At 38.2% G+C, this 10,644-nt stretch overlaps 1 protein-coding gene and 1 long non-coding RNA gene across 8 annotated transcripts; both read right to left on the minus strand.

Annotated features, from left to right (window-relative positions):
* Positions 1–367: 367 nt before the first annotated feature.
* On the minus strand, positions 368–2,864 carry LOC121768194. Of its 7 annotated transcripts, none has more exons than XR_006043311.1 (8): positions 2,832–2,864; positions 2,671–2,752; positions 2,291–2,364; positions 2,118–2,205; positions 1,822–1,941; positions 1,527–1,724; positions 915–1,013; positions 368–684 (listed from the first exon to the last, which is right to left on the minus strand). It is a non-coding gene; the product is annotated as an uncharacterized LOC121768194 (long non-coding RNA). The 7 variants fall into 7 exon arrangements; XR_006043309.1 differs by having other exon boundaries at positions 2,291–2,368; positions 2,832–2,848; XR_006043310.1 differs by lacking the exon at positions 2,832–2,864 and having other exon boundaries at positions 2,671–2,792.
* Positions 2,865–4,405: 1,541 nt separating this feature from the next.
* On the minus strand, positions 4,406–9,466 carry LOC121787108 (BEL1-like homeodomain protein 1). Its single transcript, XM_042185733.1, has 5 exons — positions 9,342–9,466; positions 8,580–9,118; positions 7,546–7,871; positions 7,396–7,456; positions 4,406–4,825 (listed from the first exon to the last, which is right to left on the minus strand). The coding sequence occupies exons 2-5, from the start codon at positions 9,045–9,047 to the stop codon at positions 4,508–4,510; spliced, it is 1,173 nt and encodes a 390-aa protein (XP_042041667.1). The 5' UTR covers positions 9,048–9,118; positions 9,342–9,466; the 3' UTR covers positions 4,406–4,507.
* Positions 9,467–10,644: the final 1,178 nt, after the last annotated feature.

Raw genomic sequence — 10,644 nt, forward strand, 5'->3', positions numbered from 1 at the left:
CTATTGCCGTACCACTACAAAAAACACGCAAATTACCAATCAAGATTTCCGTTGGAAAACTATGTTATAAAGGGATTACCAAGGGATACTCGACTTTAGTAAAAGGCAAGTCGCATGTTTTTTTTATCAAGGGATATATGTGTCGTTGGTAGACTTCCCAACGGCAATTCCCTTGGTAAATCTTGGTTAGGGTTTAGGGAATTACCAACGACAGTTGTCCGTTGGAAATTGTATATTAGGATTTAGGCATTACCAACAGTTTCTGTTGGTAATGTGCTAAATTGTATCAGCTCTGTTTCATTGTTTTTTTACCACACCTGTAAACAATATGTTTCTAGCTATACAATTAAATCAATAACCAATAAAATAATAAGAAACAAAATAATAATCATGATAGATAAACCTCAAAACTTTTCGTCAAAACATAACGAACGTACGAAGCATAAAGTATCGAGTTTAGAAGTTTGTTTGTGAGACATCAATTCTAACTAGTAGCATCATCATCGACACCATCATGAGTGTGACTTGATTGTTGGGGTTGCTTGGACATAAACCGCTTCATCATCTATTCCATCTCCAGTTTTTGCTAGCGTCTTTGCTTAAGTAATTCTTGCTGCATTTGGCCCCACACTTCTTGTTGCACTTCATTTCCTATTTGATCTCGAATGGAAGGATCCAAGCTAGCTGAGGATTGATGAACAATTAGTACAAAAGTTCACTTAACAATTTCTCACACTTCAAGTCAAGTTTCAAAACATATATACGCATGGTAAAATCAACAAAGAGCATACAATAGCACAGAATCAACACTATCAAGTCACTTCTTCACTACAACGCCAACAAAGCTCCACCCCAAGCCTAGCCACCAATTGAGATGTTCCAAGCTAACCAAAATAAAAATAAACAAAATTTACCTCTTATATATTCACTTCAACTTTAATCTCTAAATCTCCTAACTTTGCTCCTCAAATAAAATCTCCAACACAGATCTGATTCTTCAGCTCCTACCACTCCTGCAAAGTTAATTCATATAATTAATTCTCAAACAACAATTTACTTCGATATCCCCAAATCTGCTCCACAATTAATCCTACAAGTAAACGGTTGATACGGATCTTTTTACTTTCTAGCACACGCGCAATTAACAATAATTTATCAAGCAAGAGGAACGATAGGAAGAATAGAAAGAAGGACCAGAGAAGAGTCTTCTTCATCTTCTACACACTCAATTCCACACCATTCTTTTAATTCCTTTGCATCATAAATACGGCAGTTTTGCAAACAACGGTAGTCCCAGGAATAAAGTCTTGAATACAAATCAACCAGTAATCCTGTTTGCCTTTTTATTCTTTCAACTCAAATTTGAAAATGTAAGAAAGGATAATGAGACTTAGCATTGGACAAATCAACCAATAATCAGGTATATTTGTTATACAAGCATCACTAAAATCTCAAGTTATGACAAATAGGAAATAGACCAGGTCTTATAACACAATTAGCGTTGCAAGTTATATATTAGATTCTACCTATTCTAGCAGCTTCCAGAAAACCTCTCGAAATCTGCCATCATAAAAAAAATATCAGAATGGAAGTAGACTCATGTTTATGGAGATCATGACGTAGCCAATCCAAATAAACACTTGTTAAGAGTTGCCTCCCTCAACTCTTTCAAACCCGCAGAGCTCAAGAAACTTCACACCTTCCTCGAATCTGCCAACTCTCTCCTGTTGAAAGGCCAAGAAACACACATCAACATCACTACAACTGTTTTCCATTCTCAAGAGAGGGAAATGGACCACACCAGGGAAACGAGCAAGTTACCTGGAATGCAGGATTGCTGATGCGAATCTTTCTGAACTTCCCCTCGTCAGGATCCTTGAAGACATTTTTAACATGGATCAAGAGAGGTTAAAATGCTCTCATAGCTCGGGTATTGTTATCCTAGCACATCAGATGCAATGATTTTAAAACAACTAGATGGTAAGATTTGAGTTTTTTCTATATAAGAAAAATTCATTAGTACTTCAGTCATTTGGAAAAAAATGAAAGAAATAGGAACAGTTCATATCCCTTTCTCAGTGTACAAGTAATATCCTGAGAGGGTTGAGATTAGCTACCTTATTTGATGTTTAAGAGTTCTTAAACATTCTCTCATGCTGACACGGGCGTTTCGGGCAAAGCAGCAGGATCAATTAGCTCCGTGTTCTGCATTACAAATATGAATATGTAAGGAGCCACGAGACCTGCTAAGTAGTAACTAAAGGAGACACAAAATTCAAGTGTTTCATACATTTGTTTGTTGTGGCAATCCAGTATTCACTGATGCAGGAACCTCCATAGGCAATCCCAGCATCCAGCGTCTTTCTGACTACCATATGAAAGGAAACATAGTATAAGAAATAACAACGTTTCAATTGGTAGGAAATAGATAATTTCATAATCTCAGAGCTCAGCCATTTTGGCAGATGACTGATGCAAAGAACACAAAAATATTGAGTGAAATCATGAAACAAACTCACAAAGCAATTTAGTGTGGTGAGGAATATAATTTCTTTACTAGTGTTCAATGTTCCTTCACTTTTTGCCCCAATATTTATTTATAATGCAACGAAATGGTAGAAACGAGACTTTGTTAATTGCAGGAAGGCTGGCATGCAATAATTCAGGTACCTTGTCCTGCTGCAATTTTTGACAAATTCTTTTGCGTGCTATTTTCTCTTCCTCTTTATCTGCTTTTTGTTGTGATAGAAGCCTGAAACCGACTCCAAGCAAATAAAAGAAATATGATAGAAACCAAAAGCAGAAAAGACGAACGTGTAGAAAAGGCAAACCTTTTCCTGTCACTTTCTTCAGCCATCCTTTTAGCCTCTAACAGTTCTTTCCTGGTCGAATTCTTTCCTGCATATAGCAAAGGTATCTGATGAGAGAATGCCAAATAGATTGACTAAAGTAAACCCAATCATCTAAACCTGTAAGTCTATACTGTTGATCAGACACGCCAAACTAACCTGGCTAAGTTTTCAGAAAAGCTGCCAAATTGAACTCAGAGAATGGAAGCTAAAACATATTATGAATTCAAATATGGAGCAACAAGGAACAGATATAATGCCTATACATTACTCAAGAAACACGCTTGTCCAACACCTTATGTGAATATGCATAACTCATAAGTTAAGAGTTTTGTTTAAAGCTTCTAATGCAATGTATACTAGTAGTTCATAGTTTAACCCAAAATCAACACTAATTCTGACCTAAAAATCAAATACAGCAAACTATATAGTAATTGTATAGTTGCATATAGAGAATAAGCAAATGCACACCAATACTCGGAAATCAAAACAATTAAAATAAGTAGTTTTAATTTCCCGACGACATTAGCCCCTCGGTAAATGATTTATGAAATAATTGTTTTAAAAAATATAATAGCTTTACCCACGGAACCATCCGTTGGTAAAATAAAATGACAATTTCCGTCACAGATACGTTGGAATTGACGTCGGAAAAATTACCAATGGCAAATCCCTTGGTAATCCATTGGTAAATGCCGATGGAAATTATGTTGTCAGTAAATCCCTTGGTAATTAGCTTGTTTTTTTGTAGTGTACATACCTTGTTATTTTGATACTGTGAAAAATTTGATAACAGGCTTCAGATTTTGTTGTTTCAGCCAAAAATCAATTGGTAGAAAAAAATAAAAATTCTCTTATTCAAAATTGGATATAGTCCTTGACGATTTACTGTCGTTGCTTGCTTTTCACCGCCTTAGATCATGCTAGGTTAAAATACCACTCCCTCCGATCCGTCCATCATTAGGAGTTTTACTTCTTTTCAGCACGGGTTTTAAGAAATGTTAAGAAACGTATGTGGATATTATAAGTGTACCGGGACACCTATTCGCATACAAAGCGAAAAGGAAAAACGGAATTCATTATTGCAGGCGGAGGAAGTAAAACCTTGGCACTGAGATCAACTGAGAAAAGTTAGGTAACTAATCTATAGGCACACCGCATCAAATTTATTCTCTAGAGAGAATCATTTTGTGAAAGTGTAGTGAATAGTGTATTCGTTCATAGCATCCTGATTTTGGATCCATTTTAGTGTTAATTTTGCGTCTTTCTCTTTCCTATATAATTTGAAGTTTTCCATTTATGTCAGCTCCTCAATATAGGCTATAACTGGTTCCATAAAAAATGTACTAAATATTTTGAAAAATCCTTAAAAAATAAGTCAACAACCATATTCTGGAAGATCTACGCTATTCATTCAACACTATATATACATTCAGTATTAATTTAATTTAAAAAAAAAAAAACTGCCGGCCGTTGGAAAATTTATTGTTTGTGTTCCACTTCCACACAAGAGAAGGTATATATATATATATATATATATGTATATTGAACTATTCTAACGTGTAATATATCATCTTAATTTGTAAATAACTCAACAAACAACTCTTTTATACATATCTACAATGTAAAATTTATAGGGAGTAGTAGTATATAAGTAGTTAATCGAGAGGAGTTGAGGTGACGAAATCCGGCAGCGGAAACGGCTTCCAATCCATCATCTCTGTCCCGAAGTGGAAGCTCCGTTGAGAGGGCGGCAGTCCTAGGGAGAGAGAGGAGCTGTTCTCCTGCCCGAACAACTTCTCTCCGATCCCGTAACTGTCGATGCTTTCAGCAGCAGCAGCAGAGAGAGTATTTGGCGGTTTCTGGTCGGCCGTGGGAGGTGATGTGATGGATTGGTGGTTGGTTTCTTGGAGGTACATCTCCTCAACCATGGGCTTCCACAGCCGCACTCGGGCGTTTATGAACCAATTCGACACCTGCATCAAACTCATGTCATAGTATTCATTTGCCAACACTGTTTTTAAGAAACTACTACTGATGTCACAAAAGATACATTGCATAACATTTCTGTGTATTTACACAAATAATTGTATTTGTGTTTGATTTTGCTTACTACTACTATACTCCATTTTATTACTACTACTCATTTTCTTATTAATTATTGATTTTGCCTAAATGTACAATTATTGGACAATACAGGATCGAGTAATGAACTTTCAAACTGTGGTCAAAACTATTTTAGTTGTGTTTAATAAAATATGTTTGAGCTTTGGGAGAATATTATTTGTACACCAATCTATATGAAATTATAAATAAGTCAATACTATTATTCTTAGGTATAAATTTATAATTTTACATACGCTTAGAAGTTTAATTATTAATGATATTTTCCCAGGATTTAGTAAGTGAAGTACTTTTTTAACCGGTTAATGAAATACATTTGCCGGCAAATTTCAGAATTATGACACTGCCATGCAGAATGGGTAATTACATTGGACCAGGAGTACAATTTGTCTATATATATTTACCTACCCCACATGTATATATATGCATGCAATTATTTTGTCACAAGAGAATCTACAATGGGGAAGACTATCCGCCCGATGCATCGGGCGGGCCATCGTCTGCCACTGTAGCCTTGCGGACGATGCCCGATGCATCGTCCGCGCCCTATACATCATCCGTGGACGATGGCGTCGGAACACGCATCGTCCGCCCCATTGCGGTCACGCGGACGATGCAACGCGTTTTCCTTTTTTTTCAAAATTTTTATCTATTTAAACCCTCATTTCTCTTCCATTTCCCACACCAATAATTCTCTCACATCTCTCACTTTCTCCACACACCAATATTTTACTCCCAATCTTTCTCACTGAAAAAAATGAGACCCGGCGACGACTGGAGTACCTCGGAGGACATTACTCGGGCCTTGACTCGAGCCTTATTCGATTGCGTTCATGAAGCTGCGGCGGAATGCTTGGCCGAAATGGAGCGCGAAGCAGCGGAGCAAGCCCAGGCGGTGCGGATCCCACGTTCGATTCGACGTCAGACGTTTGTCCGCCGCGAGCACGACGTAGCTCACCAATGTCTGTTCGCAGACTACTTTGACGAGCAACCACGGTGGGGCCAGGCGGTTTTTCACCGCCGTTTTAGAATGCGCCGAGATCTTTTTCTCAGCATTGTCCAAACGTTGGAGGCACGTGATGAATACTTCCAGTATCGGAAAGATGGCATCGGCAGACCCGGACTTACGCCGTTGCAGAAGTGCACGGTTGCTCTTCGGTAGTTGGCCTACGACACCACGTCGGACATGTTCGACGAGTACCTTCACGTCAGGGAGACAACTGGCATCGAGTGTCTGAAGAATTTTTCTAGGGGAGTTGTGGAGGCTTATAGCAACATCTATTTGCAAAAGCCGACTGCTGAGGATTGCCAGGCCCTGATGAAGATGCACGAGACGGCGCACGACTTTCCTGGAATGCTATGGAGCATCGATTGTATGCACTGAGAGTGAAAGAATTTCCCGACGGCGTGGAGAGACCAATTTACCAGTGGATACAAGGGCAACCACCCTACGATGATCCTCGAAGCCGTCGCTGACCATCGGCTCTGGATCTGGCATGCTTACTTCGGTGTAGCGGGGTCGAACAACGACATCAACGTCCTAAACTCATCCAGCTTCTTCACCGAGCAATGCAATGGCAACGGCCCGACCATCGACTTCACTGCCAACGGACGCCAATATCAATGGGGTACTACTTGGCAGATGACATATACCCGAGGTGGCCTGTTTTTTTGAAGACGATCAGCTGCCCAATGGGTGAGAAGAGAGTTTTATTCGCGCAAAAGCAGGAGGCTGAGCGGAAGGATGTGGAGCGGGAAATTTGGTGTGCTCCAAGCGCGGTGGGCAATAGTGAAGGGTCCGGCGCGCTTCTGGTACAATGACGTCATCGCCAATGTCATGTATGCGTGCATCATCTTGCATAACATGATAGTCGAACACGAGGCTGGAAGAGTCACCGATTGAGGCGATGATGAAGGTGAATCTAGCTCCAGCACGGCAGCCCCGCCCCACGTTCGAGGATTACCGATGGGCTTCAATGAGGTTCTATCTAGACAGGCCTCAATGCGCAACCAACAAGACCATGCTCAGCTCATGAACGACATGACTGCAGAAGTTTGGGACCGTAACCGCCGTTGAGAATTTGTAGTTTTTTTATTTCGTAGTATAATGTTTGAATTTTAATGAAATGGAGTTTTTTTTTTAATTTTTGTAGTGTTTTAAATATTCAAATAAATAAAATGCTTAGGGCAGACTATAAGGCATCCTACTGCAGGTGGAAGGGTAGGAGGATGAAATGCTGATGTGGCGGAGCATAGAGCACCTCATTGTGAATGTCCTAAAACATATATCTCGACGACATATATATAATTCCTAATTAATCTATTATCATACACAAATTAATTTATTTCTTAACTAGAAAAACTGTTTAAATTATACTACCCCATATGCATGCATATATACAAGTGGAGTATTAATTAATACCTGACTCCTGGTAAGCCCTGTTTGCTTAGCTAGCATTTGCTTATCCGAATCCTTAGGATACCTGCATTTCAACAAATAAAACTAATTATACATCAATCTTCAACAATATTAGCTAACAATTACTACTAAAATTAAAAAAAAAATAATTACGGATGAAGAAAGTGTTGAAAGAGCCAAGCACGAAGCACCGAGACAGCTTTCTCAGGCAGTCCTCTTTGCGGTCTCCACGCATTGTTCCGCCCCATCCCCGCCACAAACCTCAGCCTCGACACCTCCGAACCTTGGACCTCGCCCAAGCTCTTATTCAAAGCCTTCATCTGTGAAGAAATCGTGGATTTCAAGCACCGGAATTGCTTCAAGATTGTGTTCATGGCCACCTGCGTGTACGAACGCGCTGATCCCATCCCTGCGGCCTGCTCGAATGCATCTACTATCATCTGCATTTCCTGCTGATACAGTCTGCATCTTTGCTCCACCTAATTAATATTCGAATTAGAGATTTAGAGGGTGATGAGTATATTTGATTTTCTGATGACAAAAAAAAATATTGTACATGGATGGCCTCTCAATGTGTTTAGGGAGGGAGACAAGGCAATAAATTCCTGTTAGGGGACCATGATCCCACCATTGGCTTTAATTAGAATTGGACCTATTCATCATCAATTGAGAAGTACAAGTTTGGTTAATCTGGGGAAAAAATGATCCCTACGTGTTTACATTTTCCCAAAATTAATGTCACTATTTTTGAATCTTAACGTTTTGCTATTGAATTTTCAATAACGGAGTCATGAAAATGGCTCAAGTCAATTTTTTTGGACACTTAAAAGTTGACATGTGCGTCAAGTCATAACCCCAAAATCAGCATAGTATAAGCGATTTTTTCAACGCTAAGTGCATATTTAGCCTTGTTTTTCAAGCTCAAAATTATTGACTCGCCATATTTTCTTATTTTTACTGATTAGTCATATATATAATAAAAATGAAGTGATGGCCCCGCTATGCATAAATGTGAGCCACACACAGAAAAAGATGACATTTATTAGGCTTTTGCAGAAAATGTTGAAGTTGAATTGTGCTTCTTCATATCTCAAGAATCTCACTTGATTGATGTATATACATTATATAGTTGTTTGATGGAATAAAAATATGAGTTATTGCGAAAAAGAAGGTTGAAAAACCCATACCTCATCCAACATGTTAACTAGTTTAGCTTTCTTCATCTGAATCTCCTGTCTCTGAGCCGTCGTGAGATTGGCGCCGCCTTTGTTAGAAGACGGAGCTTCCTTATTTGCAGCGGCGGTCAGGTCTTTGATCGGTTTGGCCTCATCGTTGTTACCGACGCTGACCACTTCATCTAGAAGCTCTTGAGCGGCCTTTAGGTATTTGGAGCCCGTGATCATAATAGTGTTGGATGAATTATTCACAGCAGCCGCCGGAAAATCATGATCGCCGCCCGTGAGGCTGAGGGAGAGGCCTCGAGGATTAATATTATTGTTCCCACCGCCCCACATGCTGTAGAGGTGGGAGGAGATCTCTTGCTGGTGCGGCGGCGCGTGGGGATTGGAGAAGAGCATGTTGGATTGGGGTTGGGTGTCTATGTAATTAGGGTTCATTAGATAGAGTGTGTCACATTCAATTCCTTGGTAGTACATAATTTTTTTATGATTATTAGTAGTTTTTTTATTCTAGGGATCCTTGATCGGTTTAGAAATCCGGCTGAGACCTGAGGAATTCATCCATGCACTCAGAATAATTCCGTATATATCAAATTTGCTAATTAATTAAGGTAGTGAATTTTGTACAAGAATTCTGACTGCATACAGAAAAATTAGAAATATATACTAGCATATGAATAGCGAAATACTAAAGAATAAAGGGGAACAGAAAGATGTAAGAAAATAGGTGGTGTAGGATCCAAGAATGGATGTGTTGAAAGAGGAACTCACAGTGGAAAGAAAAGGATTGAGGCTCTATTGTCGGTCTCAACTTGGGCTAGCTAGCTGCACTTTCTCTCTCTAACTTAGAAGGAGGAAGAAACTGATTGATGAAAACTGGAAGAGATCAGGTGGGGTGTAAATACATAAATATAGTTACAGTACACTACCAGATAGTGAGATGGTTTTTGGATATTTTCTTCACCTTCATTCTACATGTCAATAATTGAGACCCTCATCCCCTTCTCCAAAAATAAATCAAAATTAATATTCTCCCATACAAATTAACATGACACTGTTTTATTTAAAAAAAATAAAACAGTTTTCATTTCTTTTCTGTTGTTTTGGCCTTATTATATACTCCTATATTGGGTTATAAACAACCCAAACAAAACACACATATTTTGAATAATGGAACTTATTGATATTCCTTCCTTTAATAACTAGTAACTTCATAAAAGTCCATGAGTTCCATTCTAAAACCAATTAGTAATAGGAACAAGGGCCCATATAGTTAAGTTATCTCTTTATATCGATATGCGATTATTGTATTTTTAATTTTTAGTTTCAATTGCCGACAAAAATTTCATCCATGGTGAATGGTGAGTGAAGTTGGACATAAATTAAATTAAGTGGTCTTTTACTATACGACCTAATTCAAGTAATTACAATTTGGGTCTCTACTAACGACGTAATGACCTAATTAATTTTGAAGCATAGCTGCCCAAGCATATGATGCAAGATTTTTTGTCTTCATCTTTAATTAGCCTCTAAATATATGAATTTGGAAAATACGAATATAACACATTTGTACGAGGCTATTCATTTCTCAAACTATGTCTTTCCATTGCGCATATATGTACTTCTTTGCATTTGTTTAAAACTTGAACATAAATATGCATAAGCATAATGTTGAATACAAATATGGATAAAGTAAATTCAAAAATTTTACAATCCAAACCGCATTCGTTGTTTTTCTAATGAGACGGATAAAGCCATGATAGTAGTGTTGAAGTGATTTCATTTCAAAATTTGAGGAGCTGATAATGGAGGTAGTGGTGGTGTGTGACTACTGCTTTGGTCGTATTTTGAGCCAGGACAAAAATGAGACATCGAAGTAATTGTGGAAGGATTTTGTTAAGATTGGAGAAGAGACTGCGCACATTAAATTAATAGAAAAACTGATATAGTTAAATATGAATATGCATAAATTAAGGTATTAAAAAGACATATATTCACTTGCAAATATACTATATTTATATAGCCAAATTGAAACAATACTTCCTACTTAAATGATCTGCTAACCATCTCCAAT

Source organism: Salvia splendens, chromosome 2 (genome assembly GCF_004379255.2).
Source record: "Salvia splendens isolate huo1 chromosome 2, SspV2, whole genome shotgun sequence".
In the NCBI taxonomy this organism is placed as follows: Eukaryota; Viridiplantae; Streptophyta; class Magnoliopsida; order Lamiales; family Lamiaceae; genus Salvia; species Salvia splendens.

Excerpts from the sequence above, each read along its gene's own strand:
- LOC121787108 (XM_042185733.1), bottom strand. The coding sequence starts at position 9,047 with ATGTACTACCAAGGAATTGAATGTGACACACTCTATCTAATGAACCCT. Across the intron at positions 7,872-8,579 it reads TAGTTAACATGTTGGATGAG|GTGGAGCAAAGATGCAGACT; the intron begins GTATGGGTTTTT and ends AATATTAATTAG. Across the intron at positions 4,826-7,395 it reads CAGGGCTTACCAGGAGTCAG|GTGTCGAATTGGTTCATAAA; the intron begins GTATTAATTAAT and ends AGTTTGATGCAG.